This window comes from Panthera pardus, unplaced genomic scaffold (assembly GCF_024362965.1).
Source record: "Panthera pardus isolate Hobbes unplaced genomic scaffold, ASM2436296v1 HiC_scaffold_2, whole genome shotgun sequence".
Lineage (NCBI taxonomy): Eukaryota > Metazoa > Chordata > Mammalia > Carnivora > Felidae > Panthera > Panthera pardus.
The window spans coordinates 50,284,911-50,308,852 of record NW_026526765.1 but is presented as its reverse complement, the minus strand read 5'-3'; the positions used below and the strand labels follow the sequence as shown (position 1 = coordinate 50,308,852).

The following is a 23,942-nucleotide window of genomic DNA, read 5'->3' as shown; positions in this document are numbered from 1 at the left end:
GAGGCCGGCGCCCGCGCCTGGCGGGGGCACGCGAGGTTTCCTGGAGGATGGCTGCGGCTTCATGAAACTGAGCCTGTTCCCCATCCATCCTCACCTGCCCCTGAGGCTGAGGCGGGAGATTCGTGGGGGTGGCGGGCACCAATTCCCATGCCTCCCTCTCTCCAAGTTGTAAACTACCAGCTGTGTTCCGCGAACGCGGGTTCACTGCATCCACCTCTACTTTTCCTTCCCACGTAGCGCGCGTCAGGTCAGAGTAAAGGCTTGCAGGGTTTTATCTCCTGCGCAAAACCCTAACAAAACTTTCATGGCTCTTCGGCGAGTTCGGGGGGCGCGCCGTGTACTTGGCGGGAGGACTGGACACGCGAGAGCACGCATGTCCCGTCGCCGGGTGGGCCCCGGGCGCCGGAGGGGGCGTTTAGGGCGCCCACTAGGTGTTCTGGGGGTAGACGAGGTTGGTGCGTGAGGGCTCGCGCGTGTGTAAAGGGTGACAAAGGGTCGCGCGTCGGTGTCCCGCTTAGCCGTCTAACTCTGCGTCTTTGGCCGCAGCGGGGTGGGTCTGGCCCGGGCTCACTTTGAGAAGCAGCCGCCTTCCAATCTGCGGAAATCCAACTTCTTCCACTTCGTCCTGGCCCTCTACGACAGACAGGGCCAGCCCGTGGAGATCGAGAGGACAGCCTTTGTTGGGTTCGTGGAGAAGGAAAAAGTAAGTGGGCGCAGCGCCGCTGCCCCTCGCCCCCGACCGGGGAGCAGGCCCAGCCGCTTCGGGAGGCGCGCTCCTCGGCGAGTGCAAAGCATCCATAACACACTCCTGAGCGGGGTCCCCCAAGCCACTTCCCGTCCTGGGCGAACCCGGGCTCCTCATCCATGAGGTTCTGCTCCAAAAAGTTCGCGTGGAGCCCCAGAGCTGGAGAGAGGCGAGCCCGGCTTCGCACTCCAGAGTCGAGGGCGCCTGGGATGAACCCGCCCTCAATGGCGCGACCACGCGCGGCTCCTGCCTCTGCTGACCCAGGCCCGAGCCCCCAGGCCCCACGGAATTTTCTGGAAGGGAAGAGGGGGCAGTAAGGGTCGGGAGGGCGGCAGAGGGATCACAGTTGGCCGCAATTTCTGCTGCTCCTGGGCCTGTCCGGTTCCCCGGCCGGGGGTCCCTTCTTCGGGAAAGTTGCCTCGAAGTCGGTCCACTCGCTCACGCCGACCTCTCTCCTGCGTCTCTTGTTGTGTCTTTGCGTCTCGCTGAAACCCAGGAAGCCAACAGCGAAAAGACCAATAACGGGATTCACTACCGGCTCCAGCTCCTCTACAGCAATGGTGAGGCTCAGGTCGGGTCGGGTCGGCGCCGGCACCCTGGGGCTCTGGGTGAGGGCAGGGGACGCAGCCAGATCCAGGTGGACGAGAGCCCTGAGCACGCTCGGTTTTCCGCTGTCCTCGGGGTCACCAGGCCTCCCCTAAGTTTCACCTGAGGAGGTTTCACGCAAGCAGGCCCCGAGTAGCCGGAGGGCGGCCGTGGCGGGCTCGAGCACACCTGGGGCCAGGTGTGGAGCCCTGGCCCTCGCAGGGCCAATTCCTTTCTTCCTCCCATTCCTAAAGGAGGCTGAGTTCAGACTCCAGGCCCTAAGTCCTTGGGCTCAGGGAGCTAGAGCAGTCGTGGCCTTGATGGCTCCCAGAGAGCGCGCAGAGGGGCTCCCAACTAGAGAAGTGAGAGTAGCCAGGTGGGGGTCCCGCCCCATTCTCAGCTGCTGTGCATAGGGACTGGCCCCTCTCTGGACACTGGGGAAGATGGGGGTGGTGGTGTCCTGCCTGGGCTTCTCTGGGAGAGTAGGCGTTGCATACGCCTTGGAACCCCATTCTTTGTTGTTTGTTTGTTTATTTAGCGGCGGATCCTCTCTCACTTAATTTTCCTTCGTTCCCCACTTCCCTTTCCCTCTCCCCCAGGGATAAGGACGGAGCAGGATTTCTACGTGCGCCTCATTGACTCCATGACAAAACAAGTAAGTTTCTTAATTTCGCGCCGCGGGGTGACTCTAGCGCCTCTAAATTTGGGGAAGCCAAGAGGCTGGCTACTCCCTAGGACCGGGCCTGGAACTCGAACTCTCAACTCCAGGGCGGACGTCAGACCGCACTCTCAGCGCAGCCTTGCAAGTGATTACACACACACACACACACACACACACACACACACACACACACACACACACGCCTGCCGCGTGGGGAAGGTGGCTCGACGGCTCCTTCCCACCAAGGGAAACCCAGGCCTTGTGCGTTAACACTACAGGGTGCTGAGTGGGGAGAGTAAGTGCTGAACTTCCTTTGACCCTGCGGAGGAGCCCCAGGGGGCGCAAAAGGTGCCCTGGGACCTTGGTGTAGAGTGGGCTGAACTTGTGAGATCCAAACCATCCGGGCCTCTCCAGGGAGGTATAGGGTAGGGAAGTGCGTGAGGAGGGAGGGGGGCTAGGTAGCTTCCTTAGTAACGGTGAGGTGAGCTGAGAGCAGAGATGACCCACTCCACAGATTTCTTTTCTTTTCTTTTCTTTTCTTTCTTTTCTTTCTTTTTTTTTTTTTTTGTCTTAAAAGGAGGTTGTGGTAGTAGTACTGTTGGAAGAGGGAGCAACAATTGTTACGGAGTATTTTGTAAAAATCCTCCTGCTTTTGCCTCCGAGTTTGGCAAGAAGCCAGGCAGCGAGAGTGAGCTTGTGGTCTTAAAGGTATATAGACGGCATTTTCTGAAACTCCCCAACACGCGGGTGTCAAGCATTATACATTAAGGTTGAGTTATGGTTTAAAAGATACAATTATGAGCCGAGTCAGAAAAGAGGCCTGACGTTTTAATGAGGCACAGGAGCCTTTTTTTTTTTTTTTTTTTAATTTTAAGGCATAGTTTAGTTTCAGAATTAAGTAGCTGCTTAGGTAGTTGGAGGACTTAGTAACAAAAAAGAAGCCAGCTTTACTGGGTGGGGGAAAGAAATTAGAACAAAGAGAAAAGTTATCAAAGTGTACCAACTACCAATTTAGTAAGATGAATAAAACTTATTTGCTTGATTGCGATTTTAAAATATTCCCTTTAAAATAAGGAGGGTGATCTTCTTTAATAGATACTGACTTAGAAGTTTTCAAATTAGGGCATACATGCACATTTAAAAATTGTTTTTAGATAAGCATGGCTTAAATATGTTGTACACAATGCACATTCATAAGCTGTTGGAAGTTTTAAAATATACTCAGCAAGAACTTTTCAATAATAGCTAACTTTGATTATTAGTCTCATATTTCATGGTGAACTAAGAAAAAAACACGAGGGTATGAAATGTAGTTTTAACAATAATAAATAAATACATATTGAAATCTATTTTAAGTTATTTGCCCCAAATATTTGGCTTTCCTGAAGATTTAATTCTTTGTTGATTGGTCAGAGTAAATTCACATTTGTACTTTTGGTCTTCTTTTCTTTACTGGTTTTGATTATTATATAGGATAATTCCCTTTCATTTGAACACATTGTATTTTGTTAGTTAGAAAATTTTTTTTATCCTGCCAAGCAGAAACAGAAAAGCCTGATTTCAGTAACATTTTTTTTTTTTTTTTACTGTATCAAAACAAAAATGTCTTAAGTGGAGTTTTGTTTTAAAAAATTGTCTTTGATACCATACGTATCGTTTCCTGCCATTCTCATCAGAGGAAAGAAAAGGTGGGGGAGGGGAAAGTATGAACTCTAATACATATTCCATATGTATTTATTAGAATTTACTTTTCAAAGATAAAAAATCCCCACAAACCTGTCTGCTTGTGCAACATTGTCCACTTAAATATTAAATTATAGGCAGCACTATGAAATGAACAATTTTAAGGAGTTCAAAACTGGGACATGTTTGGAGTGATTAACTGCTTTCAAAACTTTATTTTAGACCCCTTAAACAAAAAGTGCCACCAAGAATTGATTTTCCCATTATGAAATGAACTGACTTTATGCAGTCTCATATGGTGGGAGAATACTCTTGATTTTTATAAAGCAATACATCAAATATCATTTTACTAACAAGGTCATAGAGCTTAAAAACTCTTAGGCCATTTTTTGACTGCATGGTATTATAAATTCTATGAGTTGGAGGTGGGGAACTAGGTCAAGATACAATTTATTTTTAATAATAACAGATATGAGAAAGTCATTTGCCATAATATGACATCTCACTGAAAGTTAAAATTATAAATGTATACAATTATATATTTTGGTGGGGAGAGACCTGAAAAAGGTTTAAATAATTATCTGAATTAAGTCCAAAAATACCAAGAGAAAGTGATTTTTTTTTTTTTTGAGGCATACCTGTTTGCTCTCATAATAATTGTCTAATGCATTCTGTGGTAGCTTTCGCTTTGAAAGGCAATCCCTGACCATTATCTGTTTGTTTGTTGATTATGTGCTGTAAGAGTTTGGGAAGTAGGTTAGCTACTTGTATACATAGTTAATACAATAGTCTTCAAAAAGAGTTCAGTGTGAAGAAGCATAAGTTTTCTTGCTGTGACATTATTATTATATTTTAGCCTTGATTGGTGAAACAGCAGATTCTCAACTAGCTTGAAATTATTCTATGATAATTAACTACCACGTCTGATTTAAAATTTCTTAATTTTTTTAATTTTAGTTAAATATGAAGTGACCCGTTCAAGTAAGGCTTGACATAAGCTGACTGATTAAATGGTTACAATTTTTTTCCCCTGTGAAATTCTTCCAGATAGAGTCAGGATTTTGATGTTTAGAGTAAAGAATGGGATAATTTCAATGCTAGGATGAGTTCTAATAACATCATAATTTTTGGAAGGAATACCTAGCCACAGTTCAAGTGTCTCCTCTTAGTTGCTTGCTTGTAACATTTTTCATATCACAGAGGCAGATTTTGTGTGTGATGTCTTATCTTTGACTCACAAGTTGGGGTTAAAACTCAAAGGGAATCTTTGGCAAGGAGAATCCAAAACTAGCTGTGCATTCTATATTTTCATACAATGTTCTTGAACTTGGGTGGAGTTAGCAGCATTGAAGTCAAACAGAAATGTACTCAATCAACCAAGATGTATTAGTGTGACACAGTATTTCACACCTTTTCAAAGTGTCTCATTACACTATTTTGGGTAATGACTCTTAATTTTGGACTCAACTGGGAAAGATGAAGTTTTATTACAAGTGAATGTGTAAGAATCTGAGCCCCCTTATTCCCATGCCTCTCTCATAAAACACAAAGGATGTAATGATATTTAAAAAATTCATCCACCAACTAGAAAATAAGAGGCTTGCTTTTGGGAAGGGTTGTTCAAAACCAAGTTTAGCTGGACTAAAAATAGGTTGTTTTTGTGTCATTGCTGTTTTTGGTATTCCATTAGAGAGCATGCAAAAAGGCCTGTAGGATCCAGAAGTTTATGGCTGTTGCATTCAGAAACAATATCTACTACAGAAGTTCAAATGACCCCAGTGGGGGAGGTCTGAGGTTTAATGTGGCTCATTTCAGATTTTCATGTAGTATTTGAAATATAATTATGTTATGTGATTGCTTTGGTGAGTTAACATTAAATAGTTAAAAAAAGCCTTTAACTTATCTTCCCTCCTACCATCTTGCTTTAAAAAAGTGACATTTTTATAATTCAAACAAAGAGTACCAAATTCCATAAAGTTATCTAAAACTAAATACTCTTGCCCCCAGACAGAAGCTCTTTTTTGGAAAGGGGAAAATGATAGTCACATAATCTTTGTCATGTATGGATTTGAAGGGAGGTGATGTGGTAAGGGAACCCTAAAAAGGTCCTAGCATAGTGGAAAGTCCAAAGTACAATAATCAGAAATGCTGTCATATTTATCTTACAAACTAATCTTCTTTATATATTTCTTTTGATGTTCCCAGTACTTTAAGTTATTGATGCAAGTGCATTTTTTCCTATTGATTGTTTCATTATATCCTGCCACAGCTGCGTAGATTTGATTAACCACCCTTTCAGTTCATGGTTCTTCATTGGTAGATAAACACATTTTTAGTATATCAATACTGAATTCCATATCGAAAGGAATTCACAGGCCAGTAGAGAGGTTCTTTCATACATTTGGGGAAACAAACAAACAAAAAAAGACAGGGCAAGTTTATAGTCAGGAGCCATATTTCAGCAGCTTTCTCTCTCCTTTGGTAACATGTCAAAAATGCAGGTGATTTAAATTTCCTTGCACATAGAGGAATGAAGAAGTTTGGAATTTTTATGCATGATCAGGACCTGTGTTTGGGAAAATGTAAACTCATCACAGTGGAAAATGTGTTGTTTGGAGTCTGGGGGTGAAAACAAAGCTGATGGTTTTGGAGAGATTGCCGGAGCCAGATGGCCTAGTACTTCCCCAGTCTGGCGGTCCAACTGCTCCCTCCTGGATAATATACAGCCATTTGTTCAGGGATATTTACGCTAGAGCTGTTTCCATGTGAATGTTTGAACAGCATTAAAAACGAACATATTAGTAGTGATGCATTTATCGAACTCCGATGACTACACCAATAGTCTGTTCTTAGGTCTTTACTTATATTGGTGACAGGAGTGAAGGAGTGTTTGGATGTTGGTGAATTGTTTATATAGTTGTTGAGTAAAAATGATTTGGTCTCAGTGAATAATTAAAATATGTAAGCATTTGGAGCCAAACTAATGAAAATAATGATAGCACCTACCTTGAAGCTCTGTTGTGAGAATTCATACATGCAAAGTGCTTAGAATAGTGACTGGCACATATTAAGTGCTTAATAAATTAGCTGCTTTTATTATTTTATTATTATTATTATTGTCCCATTGGGTTGACAAAACCAGCTGTATCTACTAATATACATGTAAATATAATTATCGTATGAGTGAAATATCTCATTACTGTTAGAAAAAGAAATATAATATGGGGTTGTTAGAATGATTCAATTTTTATCTTGGTGCTTGAATAACATAAGGGATTTCATTTCTTTGAGACATTAAAGATGTATTCTAAAGCTAACTGCTTTTGATACACATTCTCTTTTTATTCAAGGCTGTGATGTAACTGAATGGTATACTGAATATGATATCATTCCTTTGCAACTTTCCTAATTCAGTTCTGAAAACAGGCCTGCTTAGCTGCTGAGCTGAAATTACATCTTTATAATTTGTTCACCAGTAGCCAAGCTGCTAATTGAAGCAAAATAATTTTTTATTTTATCCCACTATTAATGTTGGATTGCTGTTTGACACAATTGTTTATGAAATGTCAGATTTGTAGTGTTTCCTTTGGCACAGGTTAATTTTTAACTAGGGCTCCTTCACCTTCTGGAAATTTCTGGGATCACATAAGCTAGCACTTTTTTTTTTAAATGACAAGTAATATAACTTGGTGGTTGAATGCAATGATTAATAGTACAGTACATTGATATTGTAGGTGTTCATATTATTTTTTGATTAGTTCCAATTCTTGCTAACTTGCTACCAAAGGCTTGTTGACAGTCTGTATTTAGAGGATATTTTACTTCTGGTTGAAGGAGGTACTTTGTACATTCATGAACTTATTCTTGAAGGTGACAAATTAGGTTTGGCCTTTATTTTGTATGTAGAAAATGAAGTAACATATTTTCAAGGTTACTATTTTTATTTAAAAGGAAAATTAGGAGTTTGGGTTAGTTGTGGGTAACCTCCCTTTCTTTCTTTCTTTCCTTCTCTTTCTTTCCTTCTCTTTCTTTCTTTCTTTCTTTCTTTCTTTCTTTTCCTCTTTCCCTTTTTTCTTTTCTTTCTCCCTCCCTTCCTTCTTTTCTTTCTTTCTTTCTTTCTTTCTTTCTTTCTTTCTTTCTTTCTTTCCTTCCTTCCTTCCTTCCTTCCTTCCTTCCTTCCTTCCTTCCCTCTAATGATGAGAAGTCTCCTACTATTTGATTGTAAACCAGAAAAGACTCTTAATGAAAACATTTACTCCTCAAACCCTTTTGGATTTGAAGAACCAAAGTCAAAAGTATTTTCCTCACCCTCTTTGTTTTGGCATAGAACACAAAGAGTTAAAACTATTAGAAAAGTAAACAAAGAAAAGCCGTGCTCAATTCTCTGTATTTCCTTTGGCATGCTATTGAAGTGTGATCCTGGTGCATGTTCACTGTGTATCTTTCCTTTCACTGTGTGGTCTTTATCCATAGTAAGTTTCAATTAACTTTTAAGACCCAGTGATATTTTGGAAAAGCAAGGATGAACCACACTTCACCAAATGCCATCTAAAATAGTGGGAACTGAGGCAGATTTTTTCTACTGATTGATTTATTCCTTTTCACAGATGATATAGGTGAATTTATAATTGGGCATTTGAAATTGATGGCATTTTATTCTCTCGCAGTAAAACTTCTGTTACTGCTGTTGCATAAAGCTATGAAAGTTTAATGATTCCTATTTTTTTTCCTCTTTTTTGTTCACTAAAAAAACTACTCTGGAAAAAACCCTCAACCTGAAAATTAATGGAGTGTTAAAAATAATTTGCTATTTTCTTTCTGCTTATTAGAAGAGGGCATTAAGAAAAGGGAGGTTGGTATATCAGAAAGCTAAATCCGCTCCACATGTGTCACTTTCGACAACTTCTTTATCAATTGCATCAGGTTTTTAAAGTTGAGATGAAGTTAGTGCTGTTTATTCTTTCGCTTTTCTTCCTGTACAAGTATTCCTGTCACTGTCAGCGATTTACTTGCCATTGGAAGGATTACGGTCAATATTGTTTTCTACTTGATAATTGCATTTTGTATTTCTTAGGTTAAAACCCTAACTTGCTTTGCCATCAATTCATTTATTTAAATAATATATTTTATATACTTTCTCTCCCCATCCTGCCCATGTCTGTTAATAGGCCTCAGGTCTGTACTCCTGATAAACACATTGATTTATTTAAATCACTGTTGTCTTTGTCATTCTCACAGCAGACTACCTTCCTCTCAGTGAGCAGACGCATGATTTACTGTGGAGGATGAAAATAAGCCTTCTTCTTGGTGTCCCATTGTCTGGGCCCTAAACCAGCTGTCTATTAAAATGGTTTCACTTAAAATAGTCAATGCCGTTTATATGCTTCTGTGATCTCCCAGCTGATCCAGGCTCAGGGCGCTTGATTCACACCCCACAGAGGCACATATTTAAATTAGTAAGAAAAGCAGAAACTTCTAAGTTGGTATTAGAAGATCCCTTTCCTTTTAGGCTTAAAGTCTGGGTTTGCTGAACTGTGAACCCGTCTTTACGGTGTATGAAATGTAGATGGTAGAGAGTTGATGTGTGGCTATCAGCTGTATGTGTAAGCTGGAGGGAGAGCTTGGTGGCATTTTTAAAAGGTCTATTTGTTGACACGCTGCTTCAGAGATATTCAGCAAAATAAATGTATCATATTTTCCGATTTTGGATCTCATCAGAATGTTGATTTCTTGGCCCATATCTTTCATACGAGTGTGTGTGTGTGTGTGTGTGTGTGTGTGTGTGTTTAAGCAGCTTTTTCAGTAACAAATACTGCACAGGTGAGGTCAGAGGGAGATCTGCCTGTGACTGAGTTCCACTCTGTAACTGATTCTGTTCTACTAAGCTTCCAGTTCACTGTACTTACAGGGTTTTAATTCTACTTCATAGGAGAGTGAAGAAACTCCCTCTTTCTCTTGCTTTTATTTCAGAAGTCACAGAAGTAGGACTTCTTTCTCTGCATGTATGTGCTGAAAAATATTGTTCTGTTGAGGCCTCAGAAAGGGAGACAGCAGAGACTTCATGCTGCCACCCCTCCCCGGAATGCTTAACTATTTCTGAGCAAATGCAAACTCATGCTTTTATTTTAATATGCTAGATTTAGAGAAAGATTCTCCATTTTGAGTCTGCTTGCCAGAAGTGAAGTGGCAATTTGGCATTTGATAAAGAGATGTATTACAGAGGCCCTGGGCCTTCGACAAATGATGTTCAGTCACTAAAGATAAAAACATAGGCTCTCTGGGCATGCATGGACCATCTACTGTGTGGGGAAGTTGTGAGCATATCTGTATTGCAGCGTGTCTTTCGTTGGGTATCATCACTGATTTCAGTGGAACCAGCAGCCTCAACAAAAATAATATTGGTCTCATCTAGAAAGAATCAAAATGAGAAGGTCTGATGTAACTGTTATGCATTCCTCTTAAAGAAACCAAACTTCTTTTTTTTTTTTTTAAAACAGGAGGGAAAACCCTGCAATATCTACGAATATATTTACCAAGTTACTTGTATTAGTTTAGCATGACAAAAAACTGAAGTTGAAATGGAGGTTATCAGGATATTAACAACCAAAACATGTAGTGGTAATAGGATGCCACAAAAATGCATCCGATTAGAATTTTTTAACACCATATATGAGACCTAATCAGTTATTTACTGTGTTTCTTTGATTTTAGCAGTGATTGCAATAAATAAAGCAGACAGATACAATTTTTGGCTTTCAAAATGTTTTTGATTTACTTAATGCATTTTCTTGACTAAAGCAGCTTCTTGGGCGTTTGAAAAGTTCTTTTAAGAGTACAGGAAAGAATCATCAGTGTGTGCTAAAACTAGTGGATGAACATTTTAGGCATAATATGATATTACCATAATCTAGATTAGCTCTCTATAGGATAGTTATGAATTACATAAGATGAAGGAGTAACTTCACGGTGGGGAAATCTGGCTGATCGTCTCTGGTGGATGGCAGGCACCACCTTAACCAAATGGTCGGTTTACCGTACCCTTTCGTTTACTGTACCATTATAGTAATAGAACTAGCCGACAGTGTGATTTGATACACCGAGAAGAACCCAGAATCACATCTGTGGTATTCTGGCCTTGAACTGGGTAACTTTACTCTAAATCTGAGGAAACATCAGACAAACCCAAACTGAAGGTAGTCGACAAAAGACCTGCCCTATATTCTTTAACAATGTCAATATCATGAAATACAGACTCAGGAATGTTCTGTTTTAAAGGACACATGGCAGCTGAATGCAATGATTGGTATTGTATTTTTTTTTTTTCACTGTGAGGGACATTATTTTGTAATTGGTGAATCTCAGTAAAGTCTGTAGATTAGATTATTGTATTGTATCAGTGCTAATTTTCTGATTCAGATAATTGCCCTGTGGTTGTTGAAGAGAATGCTTTGGTTTAAGGAAATACATGCTGAACTATTTAGGGTATGTCTCCAGTTTACTTATCATGGTTAAGGAAAAAAAAATGAAAAGAATAAGCAGATTTAGTGAAGTGTAAACATTTGAGGAATCTGGTTAAAGACTATCTTGTAATTCTTTTTATATTCTTGCAAATTTCCTGTCAGTCTAAAATTGTGTCCAAATAAAACATTAAAAAATACAGAGTTATGGTGGGCTAACCATAAAAAAAAAAATGGTTTTGATGGGCCAGTCATAGAGAAAGGTTTTTTTCCTTATACAGGTACTTTTTGTCATGTTTTTATTTGTTGTTGCAATTTTTGTTCTATAATGGAGTTAGATATCACACCCAGAGTCTGCTCTAGGGTCTGCACACACTGTGTCTTAATCTGTCTCCATCATTTACAGGTTCTGAAAGTACCAGGCTTATAAACAAAGCACAGTAGAGGCAACTACCAGTTAGTTACTGCAGCATCTCTGTGTCCTAAATAAGCATAGTCCCTGGTTTTGTCACCAAGTAGTTTTGTCACCAAGAAATTGAGAGTTATCTAAATGTGTGAAAGTAATTTTATTAATAATCTTAAGTTGTGTCATGTTAGTCTTATGCAGTGATACAGTGTTAAGTTAGTTAATATGTATCCTGATGTAGGCATTGCTCTGCGAATAGCTGTGTTTTTCTTTGGCCCAGGTATTCACACGTAGATCTTCCAGGAAACTGCTCTCTCAGGGAAACTTCGTGGTGATTTTAAGCAAAATGTTTGTATGCACAGTACTGAGAACAGACAAAGATGTATTGGCTGATGAGGTGATTTGGAATCTAAATTTTGGGAGTCAGATGTAATTCTGTTCAGTTGAGGGAGATAACTCTATGGCTTAAGCCCACACACACAGCATATGCCGGCAAATATTACTGTTTGGGTGGGTGTACACCCTGGGGAGCACATGTTTTCAGCCTGTAGGCGGAAGGAAGGATTTTCCCTGATTGATGAATCATCTCAAAGAAGACACAGTTAGTGAATGGACTCATTAGCCATACCCCCACTTGTTTTCTGCTACTCATCTCTGGAACACTAAACGTTGGCATTAGAAGTAGTAAAATGAGGCGACAAACACATATTTAAAAATCAAATCCACGTGCTTTTCTATATTTTAAATCACTAGTATCCGAATCTGCTAAACCTTCCAGGCTTTTCCTCTTCGTTGATTAGATTTATTTTATTCTGAATTGAAAGGAGAATTGTGGTTGTCTTGACAACAGAAGTTCATCTCACACACTGATCCAAAGGTGTGCGTCTTAATAATGTGGTTGACGGGACAAAGAGGAACATATGTCCTCTACTTGATTTGGGTTGATCCTTAACAACGTATCTTGAAACAGACAGTCTTGGGCTCCCAAAAGCTAATTGGCCCCCAGCAATGGTGAAATGATCAAGTACTCAATTGCGATAGTTTGTTCTTTGCTACCTGGTTCCATTTTTAGCTCAATTCGTGCCTTTGTTTACAGGCCATAGTGTATGAAGGCCAAGACAAGAACCCAGAAATGTGCCGAGTCTTGCTCACACATGAAATCATGTGCAGGTAAGAAATACCTTGTTCTCTCCCTTTAATTAGCAAGGAGAAGATGAATTTGTATCTCAAATCTAGGTGAGCACAGGCCTATTTTTGGGTGTATATTTATCTTGCTTCTATTAGATGATCTAAAAAGAACTATTAAACACAAGTGTTTGGTAGTAAAGTGTCAGGCATCACAGTGGTTCTCAATTATTTATTAGACTTCATCCCGGAAGACATACATTTCCATTTTGATATCACACTGTTAATGGGCACAAAGCAATGCCCTCCCCTTCTTCCTCTCAATCAAATAAAATACAATATAACCTTTTAGTGTTAATATATGTGTTCAACTGCGTTGCTAGTAAAATGAGTAAGAGTTCTATTGATGTCAGCAGAAGCCTCTGGTTTGGATAAGATTTAAAAGTTATAGTTCCCCCTTTTAATTCTCCCACTTCAAAATATGACCATCAGTACATAGGCATCATTCCTCCTTAAACTTAGTGTGGGTTCCCCTCACCCCTTGCATCTGATCTGTTCCTCTTAGTTACCCTGTATATAACTCTGACAATGTAGCTAATATTTCTCAGTAGTAGTGAGCTTTTGGAAGGATGGCACATTTTTACACCTGAAAGATATCAAAATTTGTGTCACCCACAAACGAGTGTATTTATTTTGCCTGTAATCACGCACAAGCTACATTTGAAAATAAGCAAGGAGACCAAATTCACTTTCATGGCCTCAGCCAGTCCTCCACACTTGAGAGAGTAGATGAGAGAACAGCCTTTAGACTTGCGGTATAGGATTTTTATTCTTCATAAAATAACACCAGCGTAAAATAACACCTGATATATTCTGAGTAATTGGATAAAGCATGAAGATGCCACTACGCATCAGAGAAAGGCTACTAATTGCTTTGTTAGCCATGCAGGCTCTCTCTGGCACAAAGCATGCTTGGCTCCTGACTATTACTGACCAATCCCTTTCTACCTTCAGCTGCCACTTCAGCACGGGAGGGTGGGCTTTATTTGCTGCTCGTGGACTTGTGGGGAAAGCTATCTTAAAACTCTACAGGTGGAAATGAAATAAAAAGGGGCTCAGTGTGTTTTCTTACTGAAATCCCAAATATTAACTTCTATATCTATAATTCTATGTGGATATAAAAATTTCTTTTTTTTTTTCTCTTCAAAAAGCATGCTTTGAATAGATTATTCTAAATTACTCAGGAGTTTCACAAGTGTTCACTTCAGTGATTTGTAAAACTTGTTAATTATTCCATGAAGAGGTTGCTTTTCCCTACCTTTAAAATAGTAGCAAAACCCAAAAATATGGTTTTTCAATTTCTTAGAAGATATCATTAGGCAAAAATTAGTGTCATACTATATGTAAGCAAGAATTGTAAAACTGAGTTACACTTTTCAGAATTAAATGAGTAAAATCATTTTGAAAAGCATTAAAACTGATCTCCTTTGTATTACTACTTTTCTGATCATATCTCTATTTTAGCTTCCCACAATTAGCATGTCATTAGAATGAATTTTCTATGTTCTATTACATGTGATTCTAGCAAATAGGGGACAGGCAGAAAGATGGATCTCCAATAAGCCAACTAATGTCTACATATCATGGATTTGCATCTCATATCTGTACATGTTTGGACTATGCTGGAAATAATTCTATTCTTAAAATACTTAAAGATATATTATGCCTTTCACACACAAGCCTGCCCTCTATTAATGCAGTTTATATTTTTCTTGTTCTTAAAATTCATTGGTCCAAAGTACTTTATTATGCTGGTTGGCGTGCTTTACTGCTGATGTTCTTTCTATTTTTCAGAAACATAAAAATAGCAAAAATAAAACTCTCAAGCCACTGAAGGCAAATGATGATATTTGTACTGCAGGGCTAAGAGGGAAAAGCCATATTCAAAATGTCATCCTGCTAATGTTACAGATTACGGTTTTCCTGGCTGCCTATAGATGTGTAAGGGGTACTGTTTGTTTACCAGGCCGCCATGACCCTATTACACAAACCTGTCATCTATTGTGTGGCTAACAGTCTTTTAAATTGCAAATCTGATGCTCTTTAGGGGGCTTTAGGAAAAAAATTCTCACTTTCCACACCATCCTATTTCTCTTGATTTCTTGCCTGTTGTAAGTGGAAGTTGGGATGTGCTGAATTTGCACCAGGGGTGCAAATGCAGGCTCAATTATAAGCATAAAATTAGAGTCTGTTCACCATTAATCAGCCTGGCTAATTGCTATGCACCACCATTAGCCATATGGTGTGAAAGACAGCTTGCTCTCCCCAAGATGAAATTTCTTCATTGCAGACATGAAATAGTGAGGGCCCTGGATTTTAAAATAGCTTGTTTTAGATATTTAATTTCTAAACAACTTTCTGCAGTGCTTTCTATCAAGGCTAACAGCACAATAAAACTTTGCATTTATGTCACAAAAGCTGTATATTTATAGTACATTGGAGCTATGGTAAAGAAGACACAAAAATTTAGATAGACAAGAAAGGGCTTGGATGATTCTGTTTTGTTGCAGGCAAAGAAAAAAGAAAAAAAAAAGAAAAAAAAAAAAAAGAAAAACACCAGGGAGTTTTGTCTCAGGTGGTTGCAAATTAAAAAAATATATATTTTATTCTGTTGAGAGGGTAACCCCATTGCATGATCTGGCTAAAGAACTTACTGCCATTAGATCATAATTATTGCCTGTCTTTGAGACAAAACCTCTTAGACTTGATGGCATAGAATTCTTTTTGTGGTATTCTGGGAGAGTTTCTGCATTTTTAGTAAGTTGGAATCTATCGTACCAATTATCATTATATTTTGCTAATACTCAGTGGTTAAGTTCTCTAAAAAATATGCCCCCTGCAGGATTTTTTAAAGCAGGAGTCTATAAGGGATTTGATTATATGTGCATCTCAACATCCTGTGTTTAAATGTAAATGGAAAATAGGAACTGTGCTTGGTAGGTGAGTCCTAGTTTCCAGTGCCCCAGGCAGGCCAGGGCAGATTTTCTCTCCTTCCAGTGCACAGGAAGATTTCAGGGGATGGGTGTTCTGTTTAGGAAAGCATTCTTTTTCCATTATCAGTGCCCAACCTCTTGTGGGACCATGAGGTCCCAGGGCAAGCCTGGCCCCTTGAAACAGTCTGTTCTTCCTTACTCTTCTGCTGGCTTATTCTGATTTTGTGCTTCGGATTTCTACCTAAGCATGGTTTTCTTCAGGAAAGCATCTCTGGCCCTTGGTCTGAGTTTTGTCCCCTTGTTATGAATTCCTATTATATCCCATGTTTTCCTTCATAGTGCCCAGCACATTGTAACCGTGTGCCCAGGACCTGTCCTCCTTTGCTGAGCTAAGAGCTCCTTGAAGGCAGAGAAGTCACTCAGCTTTCCTCTCTGTTAGTTGTCCCATGTGTGAAATGGGGGGAAATTGTTACTTCTCTCCCAGGGTGGTTGTTAGGATTAAATGTTGTAATCCCGGTAAATACTTACCATGGTGCCTGACACAGGAATAGCAGGGGTATTAGCAGTAATATTAGTAGAAGCAGAAGTAGTAATAACAGTGACCCTGTTATCTGCAGCGTCTAGCTATGTACCTGGTACATAGTTGTTCAGAGTGAAAGATGAGAAAAGAACACTGAAGAGTGTTGCCTACTATAACATTAACATACTTTGTTCATTTGAGGTTTGGTGGTTAAGGATGTTTTCATTCATTCTTTTAACACCTGCTATGTGCACAGCACTGTGGAACGCAGGGCCAAAGGACTGGTCTTGCAATAAGAGGGTTTACAGGTTAGCCTGGGAGATGCGACCTATTAGCAGGAGGCCACACTGCAGTGTAGACAGGGTTGTCTGTGATGAGGGGTGAAGCGAAAGATGGTGGCTGTTCTGAGAAGGGAGGATGTACCTGCAGGTGGGTAGTAGCTGTAGGTATGGGGGGGGGGGTGAGATAGGACAAGAGTTTTAGAGGGTATATGAAGAAGTGTCTGGGTCCGTTTGCTGGTGGTCTGGCAGGATTTCTCTGGGGAGAGGATTGCAGGTGGGTCGGCTGCAGCCTGGAGCTGGGAGAGTGTCAGGGTAAAAGATAACTAGCTTTGGAAGTCTTTTCCCAAAGGGGGAGCTGAAGTTATGGGCTTAATGGGATTGGAAAGAGTGGGAGAATAGAAAGAGTAGAGGTCATGGTACATTCTTGGGGAGTGGTCATATTTAGTAAGGAGGGAGAGTATATTCAAGAATTAGGAAAAAGAACCTTGAGCATACTGGCCATAGCAATAAAAGGAGGGTGTTTCCCTCCCCACCCAAGATGGATCCCTATCTTGGATAAGTGCTGGGGAGATCCTGATGGACTTGAAGAAAGAAAAACACCAGAGAGCCATTGGTGATCTTTGAGAGGAGACATTCAAGTAGGTGCTGAGGCCTGGAAACCAGATTTTATTTAAGGTGGCAAGGAATGTTGGCGACCCTGGCAAGGAGAAAGGTGGGCAGTGAAGAAACTAACTCAAGAGTAAAGGAGAATTTTTTTTTTAAGAGAGTGGGAAGGCTTGACAATGTTTGTAAACTAAGGGAAAGAGTGAACTTACCCTTATCGGTATTAATCAGACTATTCATATAATTCATGTATCTCATTCTGTAGCCACCTGGGCAAAACAGGGAAGAAAATCTTATTTTCTGTTGTAAAGCTTAGAGATTGAGGTGGTGCTTTTCTCCAGTCGAAGGAGTTCTACTTCTAGGAAGAGATTTCATGTCCCTAAGATGAGGATCTGCAGGTCCCATGACTGGGAAACATGTAAATGTTGCTTGCCCTGATTTATGAAGCTGTGTGTCAGGTCACTAGAGATATGCCACCTGCGTTAGTCTGCTAAGGAAGAGACTCATGCGTTTGATTTTCTCTGGCTGTGCAAAATTGTCTGAGAGATGCACGATCCTGCTGGGGAAAGGGATGCTGTTTTGAGTCCACAGTGTTTGTAGGATACCAGGTGCTGGGTACCCACTCCTGTGACAGACCACATTGCCCTCCTGCCACTTGGGTTGCAGGTTGAGAAGGGATGTGAAATAGTAGGCTCCTTGCTCTGTGACAAAGTTAATTAGGAAACTTCAAGTCCCCTGATGGATGCACACTTTAGGGGTCAAACGCCAGGTCTGTGGTTGGCACAGTAAGAGCTTAAGAAACACTGTTTTCAATGGATGAAGATCCATCTGTCACACAGTGATGAGGACATAATTGCACTGAGATTTCTGTCATTAACACAGTAACTTTTCCCTTAAAGTGCTTTCACGTCTGCTGTTCCATGTAGTGTGGTGTTTCAGCCTGAGTGCTCTTCTGCCTTAAACACAAGTGAATCTGTTCTCCCTTTATCCTGTCCTGTTTGGTTAATACCTGTCTTATGTGGGGTGGAGGCGGTGCATCCCTTTCTTGATCTCTCTGAGTTTGGTAGAAGGAATGAGGGGGCAGCTAGGTTTAGACAAGAGATGAAAGAGAAGGGCAGAAAGACCGTGGTGGGGAAGAAGGACTGGTTTTTGCTCAGCTTGGCTCTGGGCTCAGAACTAGGAAGCAGCAGGGGGATAGATGTCATCTTAGTCTAAAGGAAGACCTTCGTTCCCCAACCTATGGTTGACTTTTCTGGTTTTTTAATAGAAAGTAATATTGCAATACAAAATAGAAGACTGCAGAAGTGTGGAAACAAAATATATCCCCTCCCTCCCTTCTTGCTTCTTATCCTACTCCCTATAGGTTTCTTCTCTGAAGTTTCTCTTCATTTATTCAAAACATATTTCCTGAGGGCCTCCTGTGCCCTGGGCTCTGTTCTAGTTGCTGGGGTTATAGGGGTGAACAAAACAGTCTAAGCCCCTGTCCTCATGGAAAGACAGACAGTAAAGAAACAGACAAATAAATATGGAATACAACGTGATGAGCGCTAGGGAGAAAAGTGAGACAGGATGAGGGAGCACTCTGGAGCAGTCAGCCAGGGAAGGGTTTCTAAGGCAGTGACTTTGCCTAGAGATTTGAGTGAAGCGAGGGTGTGAACTGGCCTTGCCACATTCACTCTTCCCCTCCCCTCCCCTTCTCCTTTCACCCCTTCATTTTTTCTCCTAGAAATAGGACCATACCATATATACTATTCAGCAACTTGGCTTTCTTGATTCACAATTTGATTTAGACTTCTTTCCTTGAGAGTGTGTAAAAACCCACCTTCATCCTTTTTAATCCTGCACATAATTCCATATGTACGTGTGTATATATACACACAGAGATGCATACATATATATGTATACACACATATATGTGCATATCTGTATATTTTTAAAGCGGAGCGCATCCCATGGACACTATTTTGTCACCACCCCAGGTACAGAGCAGGACCCAAGATGCCCACTTTGGGAGTGACGACTGTGTGGTGCAGTGACATGACCCCCCCCAAAAGACAGGAAACCTGTTGGGGGACATTCTTCATGCTTTGCATGAAGTTTTTTTTAATAAGTGTTAAGTGACCTCTGGCCCCTTCATTTTGTTTTCTCTTCTTTCCTTCATTGCCCCCTTTTATTCCTGTTCCATCTTTCCCTGTACACTTCTGTTCTTCACATCTGCCTTTCCCCCTAGGTCCCTTGGGGCACAGCAGAGAGAAATGGTTCTCATTTATGCCATGCTTCAATTCATCTGGCTGTGCTCAAGGGCGTTTTTATTTTAAGGGGATGAAGAAAGACAGTGCTTCAGTCAAAGGACAAGTCTCAGACCTAGTGTGGCTCTTGCTGGGGGGCAGGTGGTTTGGTGTATGGGGTGGGATGGGAGTCAGTCTTCCTTCCACCTGCCGTGCATGCTTTGAGGGTCAGCTTGGCTTCCTCTATCTGTCACCTTCCTATTTTCTTGGATTGTATTTCCCCCAGTACATTACATCATTCTTGAAGTCATTAGATCAATCAATCAGTCAATCAATCAATATTCACCTTCTCCCTTCTATTTCAGGCCTTAAGCTACTCATTAGGCAAATGAAATTGACAGCTTCTTCCTTTATTAAGCATATGGCTTAGTGGGGGAGTGGGGTGGAAGAAGAAAGATAGTAACAAAAAAAATACACAAATCTATACATAAGTATATTATTTGCATTGTGTTAAATGCCCTGAAAGGAAAGAACCAGGAGAAAACTGAAGGGTATCAGGGCCAGCCTCTCCAGAGAAGGAGCGTAGAGGCTGAGCCTCAACAGGCAGTAGAGACTGGCTAACTAGGGAGGGTTGGAGGATGAACAGACCAGGTGGGAAGACCTGCCCAGGCCTGGACCTGAGGTCAGACTGAGTGAGGCATATTGGAGAGATTGAAATTGGCCAGTGAAGTTGGAGCTTGGCAAGTCAGAGGAGAGTGACAGGAGGTTGGGAGGTGGTCTGGCATCATGTCATGCCATAGATCTATTCTAAGTGCTGGGGGAAGCCATTAAAAGGTCTTGGGCAGTGAAGTGACACAGTCCCATTGACACTTTGAAAGATCACTCTGGCTGTTTTAGGCAGTAAAGAGTGGAGGCAGTGAGGCTAGATGGGAGGCCACTGCAGAAGTCCAAGTGAGAAATGAAAGCGATGTGGAGAAGAGGTATGGCAGTGAGGAGAGAGAGAACCAAGCAAGACATGTAGGTTCTACTTTGAAATTGTCATCATACAAGGTAGATGTGTCCCTGGAGCATGTTTAGTCTAGACAGGCCTGGCATGAAGGTTCAGCCATTGGGACTTGACATTGCCCACTCACTGTTTTGAAAAAAAGGAAAATGATGAGGAGAGATAGGCCTTCCCACCTACTGGTTTTCTCCCTGAGTAAAGGGGATGTGGGTTCTGTGAATAGGTTGGAGACGTGCTGCTTCTGCAGAGCACAGAGAAACTTTGCTCAGGTTTGGAGAAAGAGGAGGTTGGATAAGGAAGGAGCAGGAGGTGAGAATGATATTACCCTTCATTGAGCACTTAGGAGGGCATTGTAAAGCCCAGCTTTATACCCTGATTGCCCTGAATCTGTGCCTTGGCACTTGAGGTGGGGATCACAGATGTTCCATTTTACAAATGAGAAAACGAAGACTCTCTGGGAGAGAGTACCTTGCTTAAGATCACATAGGTAGCTCTGTCTGATTCTGGAGCCAGTGTTTTTAACCACATGCTCCTCTGGAAAGCCCTTGATATGAAGGTGTAGGGGATCAGAGTTAAGGGATGATGGGGTTTAGTTTTTAAATTATTATTACTTTTTGGTAAGCATTCCAATCACTGTACTTCTCATTCCCTTGTTTTCTCATCTGTTTCTTGGGTATTGGGATATTTGGGCTTTCTATGTCCATAGTACTGGCATAGCAGAACTTAGGCCTAAGGGAAATAGTTCCCTTTGAATCTGGAAAGGAAAGGCTATAAGGTGGACAGAGTGACTTTTAGCTGGGGCTTTGACAAAGGAGATACAGTTCTTACTATTACTTTCTGAAGATATGAGAGACAAAGAGAATTAACACCAAATTTGGAAGCTGATTCTTTTCTCAGAGATAGAGTTACAGCCAGGAAAGACTACCCAACCAACTTTGGTGAAAGACTCTCTATCCAAAAGTATATTTCTGGGTCCTGAAAATGAAGTTCAATGTTTGGTTGTCTCCAGCAGCTCTCTAAATTTAGGCTCTGTGATTCACTAAGTAAAGTGTGTGTGTGTGTGTGTGTGTGTGTGTGTGTGTGTGTGTGTGTGTTTGTGTGTCTGTGTGTGTGTGTGTGTGTCTGTGTGTTTCCGTGCGTGCATCCGTGTCTGTGTAAGAAGGGAGAAAAGTGCATATTTTATTTGTGGTGCATGGCAGTGTATAACACCTGGATAACTTCCTTGCCTCCTTGACTGATCAAACATGTGCTTTTATAGTGTGCCCCTGGGTGTGGAATGACCAGTGCACACATATTTTATTTGCGAACAAGGCTCAGATGGACAGTTTTCCATTGACTGTGGGTAATTTTCAAAAACCTTAATTTTTCACCCCTTACAAGCATCCCAGTTTTACAAAAACTGACAGCCTTATCATCACAGCTGGGGTGGGATTTTGATAGTGGGTGCTTTTCTTGCCTATGGCTGCTTTTTTCCTAACCTAATTAAGAGTGTCCATTGTCAGGGCTGTGGTAGCCTTTGGATCAACTGTCCATAATGCTTCTAGAAAACGTAAATGGTGGCCAGCACAGGACACAGAAGCCAGAGAACGTGTGGATCTCCACTTTCTTTTATCTTGCCTTTTCTTTGTCTTCGTTACTATGTTGTACTTTTATTCTCATGAAGATGGTTCAAAAGCAAACAGTTAGAGCTTTAGGATTTTGGGCAGGCTGGGGTTGAAGGAAACGTCTCTCCTGAAAGAGAAAGGAAAAGAAAAAGGAATCCATTTAATACAAAATGACTGGAGGGGGAGAAATCACTCATACCTCATTATTGACGCGTTCCACACAATTAGTGTGATCTTGAGGGAAGAACGTTTGAGCCACCCACAACCCTGAATATTCTCATTGGGTAGATGTAATAATAATGCATTTCACAGTGAACTCTTCAATACTGCGGGCAGTGATGGGGAGACCCCATCTTAGGGCTGTCAGTCGTGGCTCCAGCAGAGTCCCTCTTCCTCCCTCCTTCTTTGTTCAGGGAGAGGTTAAGCCTGGCCATTAACCCATAGGTGACCCACATAGAATTTTCTGTCCCAGGGATCCGTTGATTGCCAGGTATGGCTTTGTGGTAATTCTAGCATTTGCAACCCAGCAATTTGAACCTTCTGTCTGCCTAAATGATGATTTTACATTGTAATGGTTGTACTAAATCCTTTCGTTTTTGCTCCATAGCCGCTGTTGTGACAAGAAAAGCTGTGGCAACCGAAATGAGACTCCCTCAGATCCAGTGATAATTGACAGGTAGGGACCACTCTACTTTCACTGGATTCTTATTCCTCATTATAATGAAACACCTGCCTTGTGTCGCTCATGGGCAAGGGGTAGGAATGCATGTGGCCGAAATTTGCCTGTTGGTCATGACTAAGCTGCGCCGAGCTCTTGCGATTCCTGGGAAAACCATATGGAATGTTCTTTGGAGGCCCGTTTTCTTGGATTGCTTCGGTTTTGTGTATGATTCATGCTCTTAAAGGAATATTTCTTTCTTTCCTGACTTTCTGTGGCTCAATCCTCATGCTGTGCCAGGAAGCTTCAGAAATAAAATAATAATAGTTTGTGATTTATGAAATGTGGTTGGGTGCTTATAAATATTTAACTTTTATTTGAAAAATGTTTGAATCATTATCACTTTTAGCTACAGTAGTTCTGTTGGACGTAATCCATCTACATTTTAAGGTTTTATTTATGCATAAAAGCAGTTTTAAAGAGATCTGTGAACCAAGACTTTCTACCGTTATCTCCCGCATTTGATGGTAGCTCATACTGTATTATAAGTTGATTAATTTATCCTGCTTGTCTTAATTATTGTGTTTTTCAACAGATCCATATTACTAATCTGACATGACCAAGTAAATCACTATAGAACAATAAATTTGTTTTAGTTGTTTGGTGCAGTTTGGAGTCAGTGTGTGCACATATTATGCAAAGTCGCATTCCAAATATTCATTTTACATTTTAATTATTGAAATTCATTGTATAGAAACATGAGAAACCATGTTTCAATGTATGAGAAACCATTTGTTACATAGCATTACTCATTGAGAGTTAAATGGCCTGGAAGGTTTATAGATACTGTCAGTTGTCAGTGAGGAAAAGAGCTAGCTAGCATCCTCCAGTAGCTGGAAAAGAGTCTTGCAAATTAGACTGACGGATCCCTCATTGAGGAAATGAACAGCTGACCAAAAGTTCCTTTTTGGGTTTGGAAATACTGATTAAAAACAAACAACCCTATCCATCTGTGTTTCCAATTCTTTACCTTTTGGGGGCTTTCTTTCTTGTTTTTCAGTTAACTGAAAAACTGCTTCATTGTAATTTATGTCAAAACATTGATTTATTGATTTTGACTTATGTGGTTCCACAAGCTTCAACCCAATTTTGATTGCCAAGTAGCTTTCTAAAGCTTACATTTCAATTAGACATCTTAACTAAGTATATCTCTAATATTCACCCAAAGCATACACCTTTGCTTGATAACTGAGTAGTAATACACTTGATTCAAAGCGAACACGTGTGAATGTTCACTATGCAGTGAGTTGCGCGTGGTGCCCGTGGTGTTAGAGTAGCATGTTTATCTGCGAGAGCAGACATGCCAGTCATGTGATTCCTTCTCCTGCAG

General features: G+C 40.9%; 1 protein-coding gene across 11 annotated transcripts in view; it reads left to right on the top strand.

Annotated features, from left to right (window-relative positions):
* Positions 1-23,942, top strand: part of EBF1 (EBF transcription factor 1) — a 390,438-nt gene that overhangs the window by 2,621 nt on the left and 363,875 nt on the right. For all 11 annotated transcript variants that reach the window (XM_019433724.2, XM_019433720.2, XM_019433723.2 and 8 more), the window contains exons 2-6: positions 547-703; positions 1,242-1,305; positions 1,930-1,985; positions 12,634-12,707; positions 22,502-22,570. In XM_019433724.2, the coding sequence (XP_019289269.1) occupies positions 547-703; positions 1,242-1,305; positions 1,930-1,985; positions 12,634-12,707; positions 22,502-22,570 (420 nt within the window). The remainder of the gene's footprint in view (positions 1-546; positions 704-1,241; positions 1,306-1,929; positions 1,986-12,633; positions 12,708-22,501; positions 22,571-23,942) is intronic.